The 24,690-nt window shown below is 38.2% G+C and overlaps 1 protein-coding gene across 1 annotated transcript in view; it reads right to left on the reverse strand.

Moving 5' to 3' along the window:
- Nucleotides 1-24,690, reverse strand: part of ANKFN1 (ankyrin-repeat and fibronectin type III domain containing 1) — a 146,296-nt gene that overhangs the window by 82,251 nt on the left and 39,355 nt on the right. The window contains exons 5-6 of the mRNA XM_008580439.1: nt 18,901-19,095; nt 16,939-17,052 (exon numbers count right to left, since the gene is read on the reverse strand). Coding sequence (XP_008578661.1) covers nt 16,939-17,052; nt 18,901-19,095 — 309 coding nt within the window. The remainder of the gene's footprint in view (nt 1-16,938; nt 17,053-18,900; nt 19,096-24,690) is intronic.

The raw sequence follows: 24,690 nt of genomic DNA on the forward strand, positions 1-24,690 counted from the left end.
CAGTACGAGAGGCTGCTCTGTAAAATTCACCCCCTGTGGCCACAGAAATGATCGCAACAGAGTTTTTCTTCTTTCTCCTGAAAGATTTGAAATGATTTGCCTACTTTGGTTTATTGTATTGTTCTCTTCTGTTTGTCAGTACAGGAAAAACACTAGAAATTTACCAAAAAATATGTTCTCTTTCTCCCTTCTTTTAGGTGTATTTTTGAACATTTTCTACTGCTGGGCATGAGATAAAAAACCGACTCNCTTCTTTTAGGTGTATTTTTGAACATTTTCTACTGCTGGGCATGAGATAAAAAACCGACTCTACTTGGCCTTGCCTTTTTCACTGTCCTTGTGTGATCCTTAAAGACTATATCTTTATGTTAGTCTTCTGTCTGATGTATTTTTTTTCCATTGCTCTTTTTTCCCCTTTGCCTCCCTTTGTTTCCTCTGTATTCCATGAACTTTATTTTTATCTAGACCTTTATTTTTACCTTACTAAAGTGAATGTTTTGGACAGATCCACAAGGTTCAAAAACCAAAAGGTGTAAACAGATATACATTGATAAGTCTCCCTCAGTCTTGTCTACCATCTTTCCAGTTCTCAGATTTGTCCTCCCACCATAGGTATCCACTGTTCTTAGTGTTTCTTGCATCTTTCCAGAGTTTCTTTATGTATATTCAAGCAAATATGAATATAGAACCTTCCAATTTTACACAAAAGGCATCATATTATATATATTCTTCAAAACTTTTTAAAAACTTAATATTGAAGATCCTTCTATGTTGACATATAATGAGATTACACATTCTTTGTGATAGCCACTTTTTATGAATGTGTATGACACTTTAGTTCTTGATTAAAAGATATTCTATATTTTACTCCTATGAGCTGCATGCAATGCAATTTGCTTTTTTATTCTTACAAACAACTCTTGTGCATATGTCATTTTACACATCTCTAAGTGTATCTTTAGGATAAATCTTCCTAATTAGAATTTGTAATTTTGATAGATAGTACCGAACTGCTCTCCATAAGGGTCAGAAAAATTTATACTTCAACCAACATTATATAAGACTGATTGTTTCCTAGAGCCTAATCTACAGAGTGTATATTAAACTTTAATTTTTTGATATTCTGAAGGGTGAAAAATGATATCTCAGGTTAGTTTTAAATCACATTTCTTTTATAGTGAGAGACCTTGGACATCTTTTTATGTGTTTAGGAGCCATCTGTGTTTCCTTCTCCGTGAACTATTCTTTCCTCATTTTTTCTTATGTAGATTTCAAGAGCTATTTATGTACTAGAAAGATGAGCCTTTGTCTATTGTATAAAAATTTGTCCTTTTTTACTTTGCTTGTATTTGCTTCTGCTGAAGCTTTTTTTTTTTTATGTGGGGTTGAATTTGTTCTAGATTTCAAATGATGGCCATAAAGCCCTTTCCTTTATAAAGATATATATTTTTTTCAGGTGGCAATCCAGTAGACTTCTTACTCAATTGTACATCTTTTCTCCACTGATATGTGATATCACTTTTATCTTATACTGAAGGTCTGTGTTTGGAACTATTTATGGATTTTCTCTTCTAATCCATTGGTCTGTTATGTATTGTTTTATTATGTATTGTTTAATTACTTTAGCTTTACAATGTGTTAACATCATGACCTTTATGTTAACCTAATAATAGTAATGATAGCATTATCTTAAATTTACATAGCACATTAAAATTCATAAAGCATTTTCACTTATATTAGGTCATTTGTTTTGATCTTCATAACATCCCCTGGGGCAGTTACAGGACAGGCACTACTGTCTTTATTTTATACACGAAGAACATGAAGCCCAAAGGAGGTGAAGTGTTTGCCAAGATCACAAAATTAGTAGGTGGCACAGTGATGACTTGCCTCTTAATTCTGTGTCTTTGCCAATTCATGGTTGTACCTCTCAGAGTATTTCAGATTTTCTCTGGATGTCTCTTTTTACCAGGATGCTTGTTCATTTCCATATATTGACTCTATGCTATTAAGTTCTAAATCTATGCAGGATCACCAGCTTTATCTAATCTTTGGATTGAGGAAGGGACTAAATTATGAAATCCTGAATGTCAGAATAGGAGGCCTGAGAGACCCAGGATCTGCTACCAAAATTTTCAATGATGACATCCTTCACAGGTGATAGACTCCAGGGGATTGTGTCACTTTGACTTAGTTTATACCATGCCATAGTCAGCACACTGTATAGAACAGACAAGTCAAGATTTTGACTAACACTTGCCAGCGATGCTAGGCATTTTTAAAGAAAATAGTTCATCTCATTTTCCTTGAGTGGTTTATCAATTATTGTACTTGAAGAGTGAGATGAACATCCCTGAACCAAGTGTACATTTTTAGAATTTAAAGCACTTTGTAGAATGGCCTAAATCCTTCCTCTGTCAATGGACAGCTCTTCTTTGGCAGTAAACAGTTTGACCTAAGTTCCCTTGATGAATTCATTGGGGTAGTCCTTAGTGCACACTTCATCAGAGGTGGCAATGGTTGATTAGAACAGAAGAGATACAATTTTAGAGTTGGTTAATGTATAAGCAGCCCTTCCTGTGTGTTCTGTACTTAGCATTCATGGACATGTTTCCATTTAACATCTGGGGCAGTGGGATTAGGTGGGGGAGATGAATCTTCACTTATTTAGATGCCATTTCTCTTTAAAATTTTAGCTCTTTGACTCATTATGCTGAGTATAATGAGTATAAAATTAATTTTATAATTTTATAAAATTACATATTTAATTTTCTTAATTTGACTTATTTTTCTTTGGGGGTGGTATGGAGTGGTAGAAAAGGAGAATTTTTACATTATTTTCCATGTCTGCATTTAGCTATCTGCAACTATGTAACTTGAAACTATAGAAAAATCAAGGGGGGGGGGACGTAGAACCCTCCTTTAAAAAAATATTCCCAAATTCAGGAAAACCCATAAATACAGAGATGTTTGTGGCAGCAGCATTTATAATAGTGGAAAGATTGAAAGCAGCTTGAATTTTCAACAATCGACAAAGAATGAAATGCATATTGATATATTCCATGTAACATTATGTATAGATTAAAACAATGCTTCAAAGCAAAAGTCATAACACAGGGATATGCTGATGGGTGGTGGAAAAGCTGGTGGGACAGCAGCATCATTAAGAACAGGGGCTCTGGTATCAATGACTAAGGTTAAATTTGAGCCTAGCCTGTACTGGCTATAGGACCTTCAGCAAGTTCCTTTCTTTGCCATAGGTTCCTCATTCACGAGGAGCGGATAATTAATAATAATTCCTACCCTATAGGACTATGTGAGGTTTCGGAGAAGCAATGCTTACAAAGCGTTGACCCAATGCCTAGCACATAGTATAGGCTGGACAAATGTTCACCATTATTATTAAATATATGATCTCAACTTTGTTATAAATACTTCAAAAAATGCTAGAAGTTCCTACAAGGAGTATATTTCTTTGGGATGTAAAATTAGGGTGGTGATTTTTTTTCCCTACTTTAAAATTTTCTGCCCTTTGAAGTGTTCTATAATTATTATACTGGGTTTTCCATCTGCCCTCCAGAACTATTTATCTTCTCACCCCAGAACTCTTCTTTTAACCTTTTCTGTCCTGCTCTGTGTCTCTGGGAGGCTGGCCCCTATGGGCTACACCACCTAGCCCCCTGACTTCTACTTGGGTTCAGCCAGAGCCTTAGTCTGGCTATGGTTGTGCCTTTTCATATAGCAGCTTCTGACTGGTGGTCTCCTCACCCCACCCTCTCCTCTTCGAACATAGGGGTGATAACAGCTTCCCAATGTCTCTAGTCCCCTGTGCATTCACAAGCCCTGCTCACCTCTATGTAAATAATACCTTCATTAAAATTTCTTCAGAATTCAAGCTGAGTGTGGCTTCTGTTTTCTGCTGGGACCCTGGCTGATACAAGGAGCCTACGTTATTTGTATAACTGGAAAATTTTTATTAAAATGACACAAAGGACCACCTCCACATCCTACCTCCCCAAAGGAAGCACTCCTCAGGGAGGGGAGAGTCCCCTCAGCTTCCAGACTCGAGGGTGATTATTTTTGTTTCATTTTTGAGCCCTCACATGAAATTAGGTTTCAGGCTAGAACACCTATTTCTTAGAAAAACACACTTTCTCCTGGAGAGAAATTCTAGAAAGCAGTCGCGGGCTATTGACAAACTATAATGCTACAAAGGGATCTGGTCAAAAAGGAGTCAAGAGAAAATCTCTGTCGGGAGAAGGTGACCTAGAAAGTAGCTCGTCATCTGCGGTGCCAGCTGTGTGTCCAGTTGGGTAGTCACGGACAGAGCTGTGCTTGAGTCCGTGTCTGCCTTGAGTAGAGACCAGCCTCTGTGGCTGCTGGAAACTCACCAGCCCCTGAGGTGGCCGGGCTCAGCCACTGCCAGGCTCCCAGAGGGTAAGTGATGCAGTTTGCTCAGTTCAGGGGTGGGCATGGCGGTAGGAGGTGATGATGCGGCTGCGTGGGTGGGGGGGAAGTTTGGCATGTCACTGTGCACTGCTCCACTGTTAAATTCCCTTGGCAGGCTGACTTTTCCCCAGAAGAAAGTGTGGGGAGGAATCTCACAGTTGCATGCAATAAAGAGCTGCCTGGTGGGCCTGCCTCTCAGCCAAGAAACTTCATGGCTCCAAAGTTTCTGGGGTGTGTGTGAGGGGGAGGAGGGAGCAATAAGCTGCTCTACTCAGTTGGTGATGTGATCACCTTTGCAGAAACTTTCCAGTGGCAAGTGTGTTGAGGACAGTGAGCTCGTGGGAGCCGGCATCGTGCTGAAGGGTAAAACTGAAGATGAAGGACAGGGGTCTGAGAAGAGAGCTGTGGACTACTTATAAAGGAAAGGGATGTCTGATGAGGCTTACTGAGAGATGGTGTTGGACAAAGCCAGCTACAAACTCTAGCCTCAACACTTTGGGTCAATGACAGGCTTTATTTTCTTTATACAGCAAAGTGAATTTTTATGTCGTCTCCCCCTCTAACCTCTAAGCCCCATGCTTAAGGGGACTGCTTTTATCAAGATCATTTTTGCATACCCAGAGCCTCGCACAGAATGTCACAAGCACTTAGTATTTGTTTACTAGTGAAGGAATCGATGCCTAAATGTTAGTAAGTTCCTGAACTGCTGGACTAGGAACTCCATCTGGGCAGGAACCATGCTGATCTTGTTCACTTTTGTGTCCGTGGTGACTTGAAGAGTGGCACATAGTAGGAACTCCAAAAGTGTTTGTTGAATGATGGATGGATGAATAAATAAGTAAACGAACGCTTGCTCCCTGAGGGCAGAAATCATATGTAACAACACATTGTTGCACCCACATTATCTAGCTGTAGGCCTTCGACAGGTTTCTTGAGTAATAATAACCAAATAATACCGATTTTTGTATTCTCTCGTCTTTACACAGAGCTTTTGCTTTCATAGTTCTTTCCCATCTAGAGTTTAGTTCAGTTCAACAATTGGCCAGGCACTGTGCACTGAGGATACAAAAGTTAATAAGACACAATTTCTTTTTGCACTCAGGTTGCCTATATTGGTAGGCATGCAGATCAGTGTAGTGTGGAACAAAAATAGTGTTTGGAAGGCATTGTCCTATTACAGAGGATGGAACTAGCTGGTTCTGTCTGGGTAGGAGGTGAGAAGCAGTGAGGGCTGTATGAGGAGGTGATGCCTGAAAAAGTTTTGAAGGATGACTAGAAGTCTATTTGGCAGAGAAGGAGGTTGGGGGAAGAGAAGAGCATGTCTAAAGACAGGGTTAATTCTGAACTTTCCAGTGGACTCTTTCCTGCATCCATCTTAGGTAAGAAGAATTTTAGGTGAATTACTCAGGGAATATTGTGTCCAAATGGCCAAAGACTCAGTTCTGTTGCTATCAGAGCATTCAGGCCACAGACTGAAGTTATTTATTTTTTATATTTTTTAAGTGTGAGCTCCCACACTTAGAAGGAATAGTCACATTCTAGAGAGGTTCCAAATGAGGGAAGCCCATGATGAAGACTGGAAACCCTGTCATATGAAGGACAATGAAAGAAGTAGGGGATATTGACAGCCTGGAACAAAATGACCTAAGGCAGGAAAGGGAGGGATGTGATAGCAATTTTTAAACATTTGAAGAGCTGCTATCCAGGAGGCTTTTTCTGAGTACTCTGGAGGTCAGTGCAGGAATCAGTGGAAAGTTATCAGGAAGCTTTTGCATATGGAGGGACATAACACAATTCAGGGCATATGATAGATGCTCATGAGATATTACAAAAATTTTTCTGAAATTTGGTTGCTCTAAGTTCTGACACTAATCTTGGTTCCACGTGGTAGAGGAAAAGGATTGGCAGATCATCCTGAGATTGGGAAAGCAGGATAGACCCTGAGCCTGCTTAGTTGCCAGACTGTAAATCATCTCAACAGCTGTTTATTTTTGGTTGGTTATTAAATTTTTTCCATATTATATGAAATGTTTAGGGAAGACCAGGAATTCCCATAGTGTGTTTGCTGTGTCTGCAATGAGTTTATTTTATCCACGATTCAACGAACCTGATTTCAAAGTGAAGGAAATGAGCTGTAAGAGTTAGAATCTCATGTGACAATGCAAAAGCCTACACTATTGAGATGGTGCCTCCCTTCTGTGTAGAGCTATTCGAAAGGCTGGGAGACTCCCTTGAAAGAACACATGGAAGTAGAGCAGAAGATGGAGATTGGACTAGATGCTCAGCTTGCCGTTAGGAACTAGACACCTTGCTAGGCTTTGGTTGACTCAGAGACTTATTCATGCATTTGTTTGTCAGTCAGAGAAATTCTGTAACCCAGGATTGTGTAGTGCTTAGAACATGGGCCCCAGAGCAGCAGTGTTTGGGTTCAGTTCTCTGCTCTGCCACCTACTCATTATGTGACCTTGGGCAAAAGTCTTCACCTCCTTGTACTCAGTTTTCCCAACCATAAATTAGAGGTAATAATACCACCTAAAGATATATTGTGAGGATTAAGTGGGTTAATGCACATAAGTCGTTAGAACATGGCCTGGAATATAGTAATGGCTTGATATGTGTTGTTATTACTCCATAAAATGTGAGCTCCACAAAGACTGGGATTTTTGTCTGTTTGTTTATGGTTATATCCCTACTGCTTAGAATACAGCCTGACCCACAATAGGTGTCACTAAATTTTTAATGAATGAATAAGTGAGTTGAGTACCTGCTGTACATGTGTTGGGACCTATGACAAATGCAAGGGATACAGAAATGCACAAAAAGTCCCTGCTCACATGACTTACAGTCTGATGAAAGGAACAGATATTAAAAATACGACCACACATTCTCAGCCTAGCTGAATACCTAGTAGCTTTTAAAAAAAATATCTATGCTTGGGCCTTCATCCTGCAAAGATTCAAATTTGATCAGTTGTGGAAGGGGCTCTGGCATGGACCCCCAGTGATTCTTATGTGCAGCTTAGTTTGAGAATTCCTTGTCTAAATATTCTCAGGGTTCCATGAAAAATCCAGAGATGATAAAATTGAATTTGGAAAATATTTTATTAGATATATTAGATATGAAAGACTCTAAGAAGTTTATAATAAAGAAATCTGTTTTAACTTAGAAATATATCACATAAATAAATAGATGTTTGCAAGTTGTAAACATTACTTTGAAGAAAAGGTGAGGGGCATGATAAAACTTATAACAGGCCTGATTTATAGTAAATACTTAGAAAATACTTCCCTGAAGAAATGACTTTTAATAGAGTCCTGAATGATCAGTGGACAAGGGAGTGGAAAGGGCAATTCACTAGGTACAGGAATCATCATATGTAAAGGTCCTGTGGTGGGGGAATTGATTTAAGAACAGAAAGAAGACCAGTGCTACCGGAACTAGTAGGTGAGGAGAAGAAATGAAGATGACAAGATTTCTGTCTTTCAGGAACTCACACATTAGGGAAAAACTTATATGAGTTTTTGAATATATGTTCCAAATGAATATACGTTCCAAAAATTTCTTATTACTCTATGGGTCTATAATTTTTCAAATGTAACAGGAAGAAGAAATAAGTGTCAGGAATAGTTCTTCACCAGCTGATATAAAAACCTAGTTTCATGTTTGTCCCTTGGTAACATGTAATTTTTTGAACAGTAGATATGCTTTCACAAGTATGTTGGCTTAGCCTAATATTAGTGTAAGGTCATGTTTACTGAGCACACAGTCTGGGTAAAAGGACAAGTGACTTGGAGACTGGATCAAAATGCCAAACTGATACACATGCCTACTTACCCCTTTTCCCTCCAAATCCTTTAAATGGTAAACAAGGTATTTTTTTTTTTTTTTGTCTTTTTTCGTGTCCGGCAACGGATCGCAACCCTCAGTGTTGCGCCTGCACCGGACCGGGACCGGCAACAGAATCGCAACACTCGGCGCTGCACCCGCACCTCGCTCAGCCACTGAGCGGGAACCCGTCTGTATGTGGGATCCGAACCCTCGGAGGGAGCGCCGCTGCGCTTCCCAGGCGGCGCACTGTAGCAGTGCGCCACTGGGCCGGCCCTAAACAAGGTATTTTTTTTTTTTTTTGTCTTTTTTCATGTCCGGCAACGGATCGCAACCCTCAGTGTTGCGCCTGCACCGGACCGGGACCGGCAACAGAATCGCAACACTCGGCGCTGCACCCGCACCTCGCTCAGCCACTGAGCGGGAACCGGTCTGTATGTGGGATCCGAACCCTCGGAGGGAGCACCGCTGCGCTTCCCAGGCGGCGCACTGTAGCAGTGCGCCACCGGGCCGGCCCTAAACAAGGTATTTTAAAATATACCCATCAGCTAGAAAACAAGAAAGGGAGATTTACACATCCACTTCCTTCCCTCTCATCTCTTTCTGGCAACCACTAATCTGTTCTTTATTTCTATAATTTTGTCATTTCAAGAGTGTTATATAAATGGAACCATATGGTATGTAGCCTTTTGGGGTTGGCTTTTTACTCAGTATAATTCTCTGAAGATTCATCCAGGTTGTTGTGTGTATAAAATAGTTTGTTTGTTTTTATTGCTGCATAGTAGTCCATGGTATGGATGTACCATAGTGTGCTTAGCCATTCATCAATCGAAGGACATCTGGATTGTTTTCAGTTGTTGGCTATTATGCATAGAGCTAATAAACATTTGTGGAAAGGTTTTTGTGGAACATAAGCTTTCATTTTTCTGGGATAAATGCCCAGTATTGCAAGTGGTAGGGTATATGGTAGTTACATGTTTAGCTTTTTAAGAAATTGCCAAACTGTTTTCCAGAGTGGCTGTACCATTTTAAATTCCTACTTGCAGTGTATGAATGATCTAGTGTGTCTGAATCCTCACCAGCATTTGGTGTTGTCACTATTTAAAAAATTTTTTCTACTCTGATGGTAATATTTTGTTGTGGTTTTAATTTGCATTTCCCTAATGACAAAGATTATTATTTTATAGTGGAACAGGAGCAGAGTATAATAGGAGAGAAAACAGGTACTACTCTGAGAAGATCATTAGAAGAATTGAGAATATGATAATGACAAGTAATATAGGAAAGAGAAAAAGGTAACTAGAGATTTGAGAAAAATATGTAGAAAAGGATATATAACCATAGTACATTACTCGACTACAATATGAAAAATTTACACACAATAGTATAAACATTTTTGACTTAATTAAAAATAGAAATATAACTATGTTGAGAGAATAAGAGAATGAAGATGAGGGTGGTACTATGTGAAAATTAAGTTACTTTTTGTCATAGTTACAATTGCATAGATATGACTTGCTATTGATAGATCAAGATATACCCATAGAAGCATATTAGTTAAAGTAGAGAGGTAACCACCAGAACTAAAGAAATTGAGACTGTCAGATTGAGTAAATAAATTAACTATATACTGTTTGCAAGAGACAAACGTATTTCAAATGTCATGGAAATGATAAAACTAAAGGGAGAGAGAAAAGACAGTGGGCAATGAAAACATACCCAAGGGTACATCAAAAAGTATGTGGAGGGCCGGCCCGGTGGTGCACTGGAGAGTGCGCCACTTGAGAGCACAGCGGCGCTCCCGCCGAGGGTTCGGATCCCATGTGGTGACCGGTTCCTGCTCACTGGCTGAGCGCGGCGTGGGCACAACACCGAGGGTTGCAATCCCGTTGCCGGTCCCCGGTACGGGCGCGACACCGAGGGTTGCGATCCCGTACCAGTCAGTAAAAAAAAAGACAAAAAGGAAAAAAAAAAAAGTATGTGGAAAGATTCATATTATCTTTTAATTCTATTTTCCCATGAACTTTTTGAAGTATCCTTATGGAAAGCAATGTTAACTACAAAATCAAATAGAAATTGAGGCAAACAGCGTGAAGCAAGACAAATAAAGCAGCTTCTCTCAGAGATCAAAGATCAAAGGGACAAATATTTCAGGAAAAACCCAGGGTACTTAAACAACACACACAAGGTCACACTTTATACCTAATGAAGTTTATACATTCTCTTCAAACATCATATATGGCACATATGCAAATGATTCACTGGTTAGCCACAAGTAAGAATTTTAAAGTTCTTGAAAGGATACAGACCATATTTTTGACTTTCTTAGTACAATTAAGTTAGAAACTAATAATAAAAATATAGCAAATAGAATCTGGCCACTTGGAAATTTAAAATAATTAGTCTAAAAACTATTGAGTTAAGGTCGAAATGAAACAGCTTACAAATTGTTTATGAATAAGTGATAATCATGTCACTACATTTTAAACTTTTTGGATATGGATAAAACAGTACTGAGGGGAACATTTATAGCCTTAAATCCATGAATTAGAAGACAATAAAAATAAACAAGTAAATTAAGTTTTCAAAAAACCAAAAAACCACTAGTTAAGAAATAGTAAGGTCGACCCATAGAAAGCAGGAATTGGTAATGTTAAAACTGAAAATTTAAAAAGGAGAAAATAAGCCAAAAAAAAAAAAGATTTTATAAATCAAAATTTAATTATTCAAACAAACCAACAAAATAGACATATGTTCAACAATTCTAAAAGAAAGCACAAATGCACAACTTTTGAATTGTTAAAGGGGTTATAATCACAGAGATTTAAAAATTGTGATATATCTGTGTACAAAATTATATTGATAATTATAATCCAGATGAAGATAATGACTTTCTAGAATATAGGAAAACACATGATATAATTTAATATCTTTTTCTTACTTAAAACAAAATGAAACAAAAACATTTCTTAGCAAGCCAGAAAGAAAATAAAACTTCCTTAATTTGATAAAAGGTATCTACCTACAGTAGATGCCATACTTAATGGTGAAATATTAGATGCATTTTGACAAAAGCAGGTGAGAGAGAAAGATACTGACTCTCACAGCTGCTATTCACAATATAGTGAAAACTAGCATTCACATTGATTCTTGTCAATGAAGTGATATGAGAAAAAGAAAAGTATTAGAATAGACAAAAGCATCATTCTTGAGGGTGATACACACACACACACAAAAAAAATTCATGAAATGCAAGACAATTTACTAAAAAAAAAAGCTATTACTAAGAGATTTTAGTAAAGCAGCTAATTAAAGATTTTTTTAAAATTAGCAATACTCCTCTACTGTCCCACGACAATCAGAGAACATCTTGAAAAGTGAATTCCTTCATAATATCCACAAAAACTATAAAATATACTTACCGTAAAACTCAGCAGGAAGTGTAGAGGACCAGTATAAAGAAAATGATTAAACTTTCCTGAATACATAAAATTCAACTTGATTAGGAAGACATACATGCTCATGGATGGGAAGTCTCCTCAAATTAATTTAGGAATATGATGCAAGCCTAATAAAATTTTAAAAATTGAATTTGACTGGCCAATGCTAAAATTCATTTGGAAGAGAAAATGTGTGTGAATAACAAAGACATTTTGAAAAGGATTAGCATGGGGAGGGACTTGCCCTATGAAATATCAAAATATACTGTAAAGTTATTGTATGGTATTAGCTAGCACAAGTCTAGACAGATAATGAGACAAAGCATGTGAGTACTCAAACAGACACTTCCACTTCTAGTTAACAATCCTAGAAAAAATATTCTTACAGGTAAAACAGAGAGACATATAAGATTGCAACATCATATAACAGAAAAAAAATAATTAAAAGATCTATATCCATCAGTAAGAGAATGATTACACCTCTATCTATGGAATAGGAATACTCCACAACTATTAAACAGAATGAAGAAAACCAAACTCACTGACAGAAAAATGTATCTATTATATCGTTGAACTGCAAAAGTATTGCTAAGTTGAAGAAAAATCCAGTTATAAGAGTAGACAAAGAGTATGATGATATTTATATTAGAGCACACAGACAAAACTATATACATCTTTGTATATACGCACACATATATGTGTATGTGCATTGAGAAAGGATTTGTAAAGACATACATCAAACTCATTACAGAAATTAAGTTTGTGGTGCAAATGTGAGATTGGGGTATGGGTGAAGGAGGACCTTGACTCTTTCTTTTATATAACCCTGTACTGCATTGTTTGAGGGTTAAATTTGTTTTAAATAGTGAAGATGCAAAAAAGCTATTCTTTACAACATATCTTGTTGGAGAAAGACTTTAAAGTGGGTCACAAGATAGTTGGAGAGTAAACTGGCTGGATCTTGAGCACTAAAGGTACAAAAACCTTAGTAGCTCAGAGGAAATGTCTCTTGCGTAGGGTTGCCTTTCACTTTTCCCATTCTCTCACTCCCCCTGGACCTGATTTTTTCCCTATCAGACATTTAGTTGTTCAACTCACTTTCACATTTTACCCACATGAAAAAAAATGTTAATACACTGAGTTTCTTGTCCTCTGCTCATAACATTATCTGCCCCTCCTAGTTGCGCTCATCTGCAAACTTTGGCCTCATTCTCCCCTCCACTTGTAAATAGACTAAATAAGATTATAAATTGATTTGCTTCATGGGATTATATCACTTCAATCTAGTAATAAGGGCAGCTACCTCATGCTTATGATTAGATTTGTTCTTCAATTAATTAAACATGGAAAATAATTATATTCTTTAATGTAATGCATTTTTCTTGATGGACAAATATCCTTCATCTACAAGGTGTATGAGGGGAAAAAAAGTAATAGAAGGGGTGAAAAGAATATAAATCACTAAGCAGTGTGCACCCATGCCCAGTGAGGTCAGGGGTTTCTCTAGTCTTGTGAAAAGAAGGCCCCAGTTATCAAGTTATGATTAAGTTCATGCTATCATTATAAAAAATTGACCCTGAGGTTTTTAATGTGCAAACAGTGGACTCTCCCTCCTAGAAGCTGAAATGCCCCTGGACATCTCCCTGTCCCTGGAATTCGTTGGCTCTCTCCTTCTGAGAAAGAAACTGAAGGTGCTGGTTGGCAGAGGCACGGGCCAAGTGTCTGTAGAAGCAGATATGAGACCAGGTCCTGAAAGGCGCCAGCAATTTCTGCAAGGAGATATGCTTTTTTAGTTTAAAAACTGTGATCATGTGAAGAGCAGTTGAATTTGTGATCACACCCCTTTGTAAGAAGGAATTAGGATGGCAGTTTCTAATCCATAACGGAAGTAGACAGAAAGAGAGGCGAAGAAGGCACCATCGAGAGCCAGGGTAGTTCGCACAGGCACTGTAGCTACTACTGGCTGCATCTCGTAATTACTAAAACCCAAAGTGTGACTATTCAAGCCCTGATTTAAAAAACAAACAAACAAACAAACAAAAAAACCCCACCAAAAACCCAAAATACAAAAAACCCCCCAAAGACCAGAAAATATTTTATCCCATGGATGGAAAACATATGCTACACTGCACCTGTTACAGAATACCTTCTTATACAATCCCCAACCCTGCGAGGAGCAGCAAAATTACTTTTGAAAATGTTTTTTGCTTTGGGCCTGTAGAGAAATAACATATAATGAGAGGTCCAACCAGGTTAGCCAAGACCCATGAAGAGAAAATGTGGAACCAAGTTCTAGCAATTGTCCAAAGCATCAAAGCAGCTGAAATAACTAGCTTTTCTTTTTAAGCCGTGAAAACCGGTGAGATGAGACCAAAAGATGCAAGAACACTTGGAATCCAATGAAGAAACACCTAGAAACAGACAACAGCTCTGTTAGCCCCATTTTACTGCATTCAGGGGAAATGAAGGCAGAAAAATCTAGCGGATCTCATTGAAAACTGTTTTCTGGGTTTTAAACTGAAATTGATGCCTTCAGTTTCCAAGCTGTGATGGCAATTGGCCTGGTGCATGGTCCCCAGGGTCTGAAGGAGGCTTGCAAAGAGATACTCTTAAAAAGATTTCTGTATATCAACAAACTGTTAAAAAACATGTTGATGAGTTGAGTGTAAACAAATGAGAAACAGAAGGAATCAGATTTTCTTTCAAATACACACTGGCTTAAGCATGAAAGGGGAAAACATTCAGTTGTCAAAATAGGCTTGAGGTTTTGCTGAATCCAGAAATTCTGGAGAGTAGAGTGAGATGTTTTTGCCAAACCCTAAATACTGTAGGGTTAAGCTTTCCCTCTAACCAATTAGATAATTGCCATTTCATTCTTTGGATTTCTCAATTGTTTCTTCTATTTTTTTTTAAAGCAAACAAAATAATTAGGCTTGTCTTAGGGTAATTTTGCTAATATTTCCATAATTAAATAATTACTTCAACCCCTGAATTAGAAACTGTCCTTCTGTCTCTGTGGGTACAGTAGGCTGCCAGCTGTTTTAAATAACCCTTGAGAGCGGTCAGGTTAAGGACTCAATTTATGACCTTATAAATTAACACAAGGAAACCTACTCCATAATGCAACAGACAATTCTATTTATAATGCTTAATTAATCTCCACCAGTCACTAACAGAACCCACTTGTGACCTTTCATTTCAAACTCCCCCAAATGCAGGTCTCCTGAGGTGAGAAGTGTTAATATGTGAATGCTGATAGAATTCGCTGGCACTGTGGTCGAGTATTATTTAAATAGCTGACAGTCTGGATAAATTAGCTCCTGATAGCTCACGGATCAAATGTAAGAAGGAAATGTCAAGTTGGGCAGCATTGATGAAACCTTTCTTCAGAATCCTGAACTAGAGAGAGATAGAAATAAAGGGAAATGTTCATGTTTAACATTGCCTGCAAATACTTGCTCTGAATTTCAGTCTTGGTAGCTGAGACAACCAAAAGAAAGTATCAAAATTGTTCCAAAGGATGGCAGGGGGGAGGCCATTCTGGGTGGCTTCATTTATTTGCTATTAGTACCCTAAGTCTGCCTTCTCTTAGATTGAAACATTAAATCCAGTAATAACCAATTCAATTCTGTCTTACCCAGGGTATTACAAATAGAGTGGAATTATCTGGAAAATTCCAAGTACCCCAGAAAGCTGTTGCGTGTGACCAGTGTAACATTTGCAGAGTCATACCAGGTTCTCCTGGGACGGACCTTGGAAAGGAGGAAGGCATGTGCACTACTTGGACATTTTTGCAGGCAAAGAGAGCAGTTGTGACCCAAATGCTTAGGAAGTCCACCTTGTAGAGCCTGGCACCTTGGACTATGCGTGGAGTGCTTTATCAGGTTTTAGGACCATTCAGTCAATTTCCATATGTCCTGTGGACCAGGAAAATGATTTCTTTCTTTTTTCTTCCCTACATTGAAAAATCAACATAACGTGATGACTGGCTCTTCTGCGAGCCTTTAGGCAAATTCCTTAATCTTTCATTGCCTCAGTTTTTTCATCTGCAAAGTGGGAATCATACAGAACCTACTTCATGAGGTTGTTGTGAGGATTAGAAAGAGTTAATGTACATAAAGGCTTTAAACAGTGCCTGGTGCATAGTTGGTGCCATCAAGTGTTGGCTGTCATCATAATACCTCTGCAATCTCTCTCTCCTCGGGGCTCTCCCTCCCCTTTCCCAGGGCTGCCATGGTAGCCAGGTCAGGCTGTCATGACCTCTCTCTCAAATAGCTTCCTAATCATTTCCTTATTCTAAATCCATATCTCCTCCAATACATCATGCACAGTATTGCCACTTTAATCTTTCAAAAGTCTACTTCTGATCCTGTCCCTAACTTATTCCCTGGCTCTGCAGAACACATCACATAAAGTCTAAACCTCTCAGTCTTAATTTTGAGCCCCACTTCACCCCCACCTGCTGGCCCAAGTTTCACTCTCTGATCTTACACTTCGCCACACCTTTTTATGAACCCTATGCTCTTGTGGAGCCACACTATTTTCTATTCCCTCTACGTTTTCTCTTATCCTCCTCTACTTGTCCCAGTATTTTCTTGTTTTCAAACCTGTGTTCACTGTCCTCTCCACTTGGAACTTACTTTCCCACAATATCTTCCAGTCCGAATCCTAGCCATGCTGCACAGCCAGGCCCAAATATCACCTCCACCCTGGGGCCTTTACTGATCCCACCATTTTACCATCCCCTTCTTCTTTCCTCATTTCCAGTGCATTTTATCTACTTTTTTCTTTTTAATTCTCAACCCTAGTTACCTGGTATTATAGTTACCAATTTACATGCCCCCTATTTAGTATATTCCATATCCCAACCTCTCAACTTCTTGGATTAAGTCTGATTCTTCAGTGTGTTCTGCTTAGGCCTGCCCCAACCCTATGCTATGCACAGAGCAGACCCTCTGTGAATGACTCGCATGAATGGAACATTAATCAAAGGGCCTAAAATGACAGCCTGGTCTTGTGGTTCATTCTTTCTGTGATTTATGCTTAGTCATCTTATTGCTCCTTTACATGAGTGCCTACGGAATTATTTCAACTCCAAAAGTAAATGGGATGAAAACAAGACTGTCAGCAGGAAAAAAAAAATCATACAGAATGCACAACTGACCCTCAAATAACGGATTCTTTCTTAAGAAGGAACTATAGAAAAATATCTGGAGTCCAGTACCTTTATACCTGGTTACTACAGCTGCGTTGACGCTAAGAGGCTCTTGGAAGCTGACAGTGAGTGATGTGCTGCTGGTTACCATGAGACAGACGTTGGTTGGCACCTCAGGGGCTCCTGGGACAGAAGGAAAACACAAGGATCTTAACATAGCAAATCCTTTTCAAACAATGTTCCTGCCTCTTCAAAGGATACCCTGAAACACATTCTATGGTAACATTTGTTTGTACAGCCTAATAGCTTTTGCTTTTGAACATTTTCATTCGAAGTCTTTTGTTTGTTGCCATCGTGGTCTTATTTAAGCACTAGAACATCTTCTGAAGGGGTAAATAATACCAGTTAAACCTCCCCAAAGTACTTTGGAAACACAAGAGGAGATTGCACTGGACCAGTGAAGAGAAGGGCAGACAGTGACAGCAGGATCCTAAATTGTAGACAGAGACCCTTACCTTTCATAAGTACTTTCATGTACATCACACACAAGAGGAGATTGCACTGGACCAGTGAAGAGAAGGGCAGACAGTGACAGCAGGATCCTACATTGTAGACAGAGACCCTTACCTTTCATAAGTACTTTCATGTACATCAATTCATTGGAGCCTGTTGGGTAGTAAAGGCAAGTAACAGTACTGCAGCCCAAAGAGGCCAAAATCCTTGTTTGAGAACACAGTGACGACACACAGCCAGGGTGAAAGCCCCCGCCTTTGGATGCCTAATTCTGGTCTCTTTCCAGTATGGAATGCTAACTCACCTTGCTCTCAGGCTGCCTCCTATTCAAGTAGTATTTTCTGGGAAGAAAGTTATGGTTAAATGTCATGCCCACCAACCTCAGGTTAAAAGGACTCTTGATGGCTTTAGGTATTCCTTAACACACAGACAATGTTTCATAATTTAGAAAATTACAAAAAATGGCATCAAGTCTAAAAATATGTCTGTTCCTAGTATTAATCTGTCCTAAATGAGGCACCATAGCAAATACATTTATTAAAGCAATTGCTGAGAGTCTTTTTAAAAAATCCACATATCAGCATTGCTGAAGAGATTGTTAATGTTGAAAGCAACCTTTCATTAACGTTGCTTACATTATTTGCTCCAAGAGAAAGAGTTAGGCCTAGATTTGGTTCTTAGTGTGCAGTAATACTTTAGAAAACAAAATTTAACTGCCTTTGGTCTTTGTCTGTCACAACTAAAGTTCTTGAAGTGAAGGCAGAGAATTTCCAAACTAATAAACTGATCTTTCCCTTAGATTTAAAATTTTAAGTATAATTTTTTGTTGTTTAAATAAGATCTCCCTGTAGAATGAGAATTTAATATTTCACAGGTGTTTCAATTTTATCTTGTGTTTTTATATCAGGGGCTGCACTCAGCAGTACTTTCTAGTACTAATGAGTATTATCCAGAAAGATTTTTCTTAAGCTAACAAAAAGAATTGGTAAAGAGAATGGAAGTGCAGATGAAAGAATATTTCATGGATTGATTGTCCTTCTCTGTTGCCTGTATTAATTGAAGCTCAGTTTCTAGCTCTCTGAAAAAATGCAGTAGAGACTTGAAAAGAACTTAAACTTGAGCTTCGAAGCAGAAACTGGACAAATAAGAAAACAAATAGTTTTCCACCTTTAAATCCCCAAATACAGCCACTTATGGCATCAGACCATCCAGGTCATTAGGCATTAGGGCATAGCAGGTGGAAAGTGCTAGATGAGCGTGACATGGTGGAGGGAGACCAGAAGCACTGAAGCCTCATACCTGTGGTCAGAGAACCCATCAGGAGCCAGAAAATCAAGTAAGACAAAAGACCCTTTGACAGCTTCCCAGAGCATTCACTCCAAATAGGCTGACAATGGCCATCCATGACTTTGTAGAGTGGCAAAAAAAAAAAAAAAAAAAAGTCAGTAAAAGAAGGCCTGGCTTTCTCAAACCAAAGTTCATTGCAGTTTAATGTTGAAGTCCTCTGCTTATACTCACTGGCATGCTCGAAGCCTGTCTTCATGCGTCTGTAGAGCCGATACCTCCACTCCCAAGCTTTTAGCTGCTTCTCTTTCTCTGTGTTGTCCAGAGTGAATCCTTCATTCTCCACCTGAGCAGACAGTTCACTCACCCTCTCCTGGGCTTCCTGGACTAGCGTGTTGAGGTGCATTGCTCGGCTTTCCAGGCTGACAACTAAAGGCAAAGAAATGGGATGACTCCTCCCTCTTTTTGGGGAAATGCTGCTTTGTTGGCAGGATATATCTGAGAATCTACTATGGGTTTTTAAAAATGCCTGGGGAAAGTGGAATCTGTGTTTGTTTTTAACTATCTTATTATGATAAGGTCTAATCAGTGACATTTACAACTAGATTAAGTGGTAAATTCATCAAATTAAGACATGCCCATTGCTCTCTGGCCCTCTTGTCACATGCACCCTAATTAACTGCTTAGCACAGCTAATTAGAGTTCCACCATCAAGTACCCAAGAGGGCCACTTCTAATCTAGATTGCATACATTTGTTTCTACGACCTTTAGAGGGATAAACACTTAGGGGCAAAAGCTCTATAGGATAACTATAGGAAAAGTTATCCATGGGGCAAGTTGCATTCTGGCATCGTTTGGGGTTTTTTTTTTTTGTTTGTTTGGTAGAATCTGATTCAAATTTTCTGCTATCACATTTTTCCCAGCTTATAGACATTTTTATACATGTCTTAGAGGCATGGTTTTGTTATTATTAATAGATTTATTTATTGCTAACAAAGTGTTCCACTTCTGCTGCTGCAGTTGAGTTCTGATGGCTGGATGACTTGGATGAGATCAGACATTAATCTTTGATCAGTTTGATTTTTGATTGTGATGTGATTGTAGAAATGATCTCCAGAAATATTCATGCCTAAGAGGATAAGTTGTACTAGTTCCCTTTGCCAAGAGAGGCTGTAGAGCTTAATATTCCTATTTTACCCAATATGTGATAGTCATTTGACTTACATCATATTGTTTAGCTAGCCCACCCTTGTGTGATTGAATGTTTATATCAAGCACAGTATGTTTCCCATTCTTGTGCTAGGCTGTAAGGCTGCTTCTTGAGGTCTCCTTATGGCTCTCATGCATATAAGGGCCTGCCTAGGCGGTCATCTGGTCACCTCACAGAAACCCCTCCTGGTTAGTGATAAACGAGAAGACAGCCTCAGTATAGAAATGTGATAGGGGATCAAACAAATAGTGAAATAAATCAGTATCAAGTTCTGTAGATTTGTTGCCGAAATGTGTTTGACACTGCCTGTGACCAAAACAGTATTTCCCCCTGGTGGGTAGGAAAGAAATCCAACCATTTCATTCTTCTAATTAAGGGGAAAAATATTATAAAGATAACTCAAGTGAAAATTTGTTAGGTGTATTTTGAAATGGAAATTAGGTGGTTATATATTCATATTCTCTGAGTTCATAGGCATGTTTGCATTAATTACAGGAAATGAATACTAATTTATTATTGCCCCTGTGCACCATCAGTCTAAATTTATTTACAGATGAGGTCAATGAAAAATTAGTGGAGTCTTTTTTTTCTTTCTTTCTTTCTTTCTTCTTTCTTTTTAAAGTTGCTGTTTAAAACACTCAGGACTGTGTTTTGCTGTAGATTTGTCATGGTTAATGAATGTTGCTGTAGCAGTCAATCATGTACTCTAAATACTGTCACACTTTTTAAAAAAAGCCTCAGTCATGAGCCATGACAGAAAAATAAACAAATAAATATAAAGCTAAAAAACTCTTTCACTGAGCAGCTACACTATGCAGAATCCCCCGGGAAGGCTAAAGGAGGCCAGAATAAATGATAATATAAGTGCTGTGGATGTAGGGAAGCAATGATGGTGTATGAATGCAGAGGTTCTGGAGAAAAAAAATACACATACACACACACAGGCGCACACTCCAGTGGAAAAATTGGCAATATTAGTAGCCTCAAGGTGTAATTTCCTGGAGCAGTGAGATTGACAAGTCAGTACTAAATGCTGTTAATTTAACTAACTTCAGATTAATGGTAGAGTCTGCTATGACTGAAGCCCTCAAACACAGTCTCATTATAGCCTTGCTGGGAAGGTCCTAAATATAGGCATTGACAGTTTAAAACAAATTCGTATACATTTGTGTATTTTTAGACATAGGTTAGGCGTCAGAGTTTGTGTCACAGTTTTCAGGTTGATTAATTGACCCAGTAACTGCACCCTTTACCCACTCCCCCCTCCTTCTTCTACTCCAAATTATAGAGAAAATGGGGGAATTGTCCTTGTTAAGTTATTCAGTGAGCTTTTTATTGTAAGCCTGATGTTTGAGTTGCATGCATGCGTCAACACTTGGGTGATAGACACATGATTTATACAAATAAATTTTTCTAATACTATGAAATCCCCCCTATTAATTTTTATATCCACAACAGTTATTACTGCTGTGAATTCCAGGTGGCATTTCAGATGGACAGCTTCTCTTGAGCTATGCCTGGCTCCCCCTGACATTTTTCCTGCTTTCCCTAGCACAGCACACTTTGCCTCTGCACTTTCCCTTTTCTCCTAGGCTTTAGACCTGATGCAATTTGGGTTATAGAGGTAAAGGGATTCCACCTCTTCAAGATAAAGCATCTTGCCTCTTCAGAGATTAACAAGGGAGGTGCATAGAATTTTATAGCCAGTTGAGCTTTCCAACATGATTTAAATCTTTGTGCTCCTCAGTATGGGATGCCTGCACTTCAGCATAATCTGGTGGTGATGGTGGTAGTACATTGGGCATCTCTGAAGCCACAATATGAATGTATGTGTCCTGGAGCATCAAATTTTACATGCATATTTTGATGAAAGCAGAGTGTTTAGAAATTCACACAAATACTTCTATTATCAAGGAGAATGAAAAAATTTCAAAAAATTGATGATTTTTTAAAAAGAGAAACTTTCTAGAAATCTCTCCCCTTTTTTCAGGTTAAGTCCCCAGGTGCCCCTGAGACTACATTCACTTGCCTTTATTGTTAGAGGTAATTGCATGGACAAATCGGGGAGTCACTGACTGAGCCAGTGGTTTCTAATTATTTCACCAAGGAAACCTCTTTTTTTTTTTTCCTATGGCTTTTTTTTAATAGCTTAATAAAACTCTCTTTTTTGAAAGATTTTTTTTTGCCTACCAAACCAGCTGACTTACAAAGTAATCGTGTTTTTCCCTATTAATGACCTATATAATTTCCAATAGAGGCATCTGTTCAGAATGAGATAATCAACCTAACAAACTGGGTTAATATATTTTAAGCAGAAGCAAGTAAATATGATAATTATATTAGACTGTAGTTTTATCTTGAGTAACGGTGTAATTGGTTAGGCTTTTTGACACCTTAGAAATTGTTCTGGGAACCCCACTTTTATTTTTGTGATGGCAGAATGGGAATCTTTTCAACTTCCTTACTTGAAAGATGAAGAAACTGGAGACCCAGGGAAGTCAGATGACTTATCTATGATTTTCTTAAAAAGCCTTAAAGAACTCAGTGAACTTTCTCTAAACCAAATGGAATGCAAATCAACGTATTATCTATGTATTGCAATTTTCTGATCCCTGTTTGGCATGTGATTGGCAAACTCATGTTAGCTGGTTGGTGGACTTAGAAAAAAGGCTAAGTTTATTTTATGATTGATTTTCTTGCCTGTACACTTCTCTCTTTTTTAGCTTTATTTATTTATTTATAGAAACACGATTGTACATGTCTGTGGGATACAGTATTGAATATCAATACCTGTGTCCACTTCTCTTTTTCTTGGGTCTATTCCCCTTTTATTTGCACCCACTAGATATTTCCTTCTTGAGTCCAGCACTCCTAATCTCTTAGCAAGAGATTTGGTCTTTTCTCTCATTGCAGTTGGTCCCTTCTCCAGCCAAGCAACCATCCCTCTGAGCGGCAATAGCCAGCACAATAGAGGGTCTGTGAGAGTGTGGAAAGCAGTTTGGCTGGGGCAAGACCACTCGGTGGCTCCTGAAATAGGCTTCGTGCTATTGTGGTGTTTAATTATCAGCTGCGTTTCTACCACCCAGTGCTTCTGAGTGGGTATTTGTTATTAAGGCCTGCCCAGCTAATTAACTATGGGATGGGGATGGGGGTGGGGCGGGAACTTGGTGTTAGGTTACAATTACTGTTACTGTTTAAATCCTGAGATAAATAATGATCAGGGACTGCATGGATTTTCTTCACCATTGGAATCGAACCTATGGATTGCCAACTACTTACTGTTTTTTAATTTTGTCCTCGCTCTGCAATTCGTGAATTTGGAACTTGATTGATAATTGCTTAAAGCTTGAAAATATGAAGGCAAAATGCAAACTAATTTTTACTTGAGGCTTTTAGGAAACAATTTATTTTGTTTGCTTGAAAAAAATGGACACGTTTGCCCATTACTAATGATACGTCATTCTGTAATTTAGCAACACCTTCTGTATGATTATTATTAGTATTTTCCTCTTTTTTAAATTTTGTTTGCTTGAAAAAAATGGACACGTTTGCCCATTACTAATGATGCGTCATTCTGTAATTTAGCAACACCTTCTGTATGATTATTATTAGTATTTTCCTCTTTTTTAACTGATTAGAAAAACGAGGCACTAAGACAATCATTTGACCTCGGTGTTAGAAGGATTCCTTATAAGCAACCTTAGACCCATCTTCCTACAATACCCTTGGCTCTGTGTGATTTCCTTCGTGAGGAGAACCCACTGCTTACTAATGCGGCCTCGTCCATCTTCACACAACTCTGAATTTTAAAAAGCTTCCTTACCCTGAGCTGAAATCTGTGTTTCCATTATTTTTAAAGTGGAGGCAATGCAGTGAAAGAGCTTTTTAGGGTCCTCTAGATCAAGCACTGCCCCTTACAATTGTATGACCCTGACCTTACTCCACCATATTGAGCCCAAGTGTCTTGTCTGTAAAAGTAGCATAATAATAACCCCTGTCTCATAAGATGTAATAAATTAATGATAATCTTTACACAGAAGACTCAATTTGTGGAGATTCATATTATTACTATTACTACACACATCGTTACTATATTTTTGAGAGGCACACAAAAATAAATGCAAATACTTGTTTTATAAAATAGCCCTATGTTTTTCCATCAAAAAAAAAAAAAGGAAAACAAAAAACAACTCTTGCCTCAGATAAAAATTTTTCATTTCAGCTACTATTCAGAAATATATTAGTTAACTTCAGCACTACCTGTTATTTCTAAGGAAAAAAACAAGGTCACTGAAGTATAAATCTTGCATAAGCCAATATCCTCTAGCCAACAAGAACAGTAGTTAATAAAATTTATCTTTGCAGATCATGAGTGATAACCTCTAACAACTTCACGACTGACTTGTTTTAAGGCAGGAACATTCAAAGAAGTAATATAGAGGTATTCTAATAAATAAATGTTTTAAATTAAACAACACTTAGTGGTATATCTACACAATAGAATACTACTCTGATATAAAAAAGAATGAAATACTACCATTCACAACAACATGGATGGACTTAGAGAAAACTATATTAAGTAAAACAAGTCAGGCACAGAAAGAGAAATACCACATGTTCTCACTTTTTGTGGGAGCTAAAAATAAATAAATAAATAAATGAATGAATAAATAAATAAATATACAAACAAATAAGGGGGGGAGAAGACACAACAATCACAACAATTCCTTGAACTTGTTAAGATAAGTGAACAGATATGATGTAGTGGGGGGAAGGGAGAGAAGGAGGGGAGAAGTGGAACGGGTAAAGGGAC

Source organism: Galeopterus variegatus, unplaced genomic scaffold, assembly GCF_000696425.1.
Source record: "Galeopterus variegatus unplaced genomic scaffold, G_variegatus-3.0.2 Scaffold2095, whole genome shotgun sequence".
NCBI classification, from domain to species: domain Eukaryota; kingdom Metazoa; phylum Chordata; class Mammalia; order Dermoptera; family Cynocephalidae; genus Galeopterus; species Galeopterus variegatus.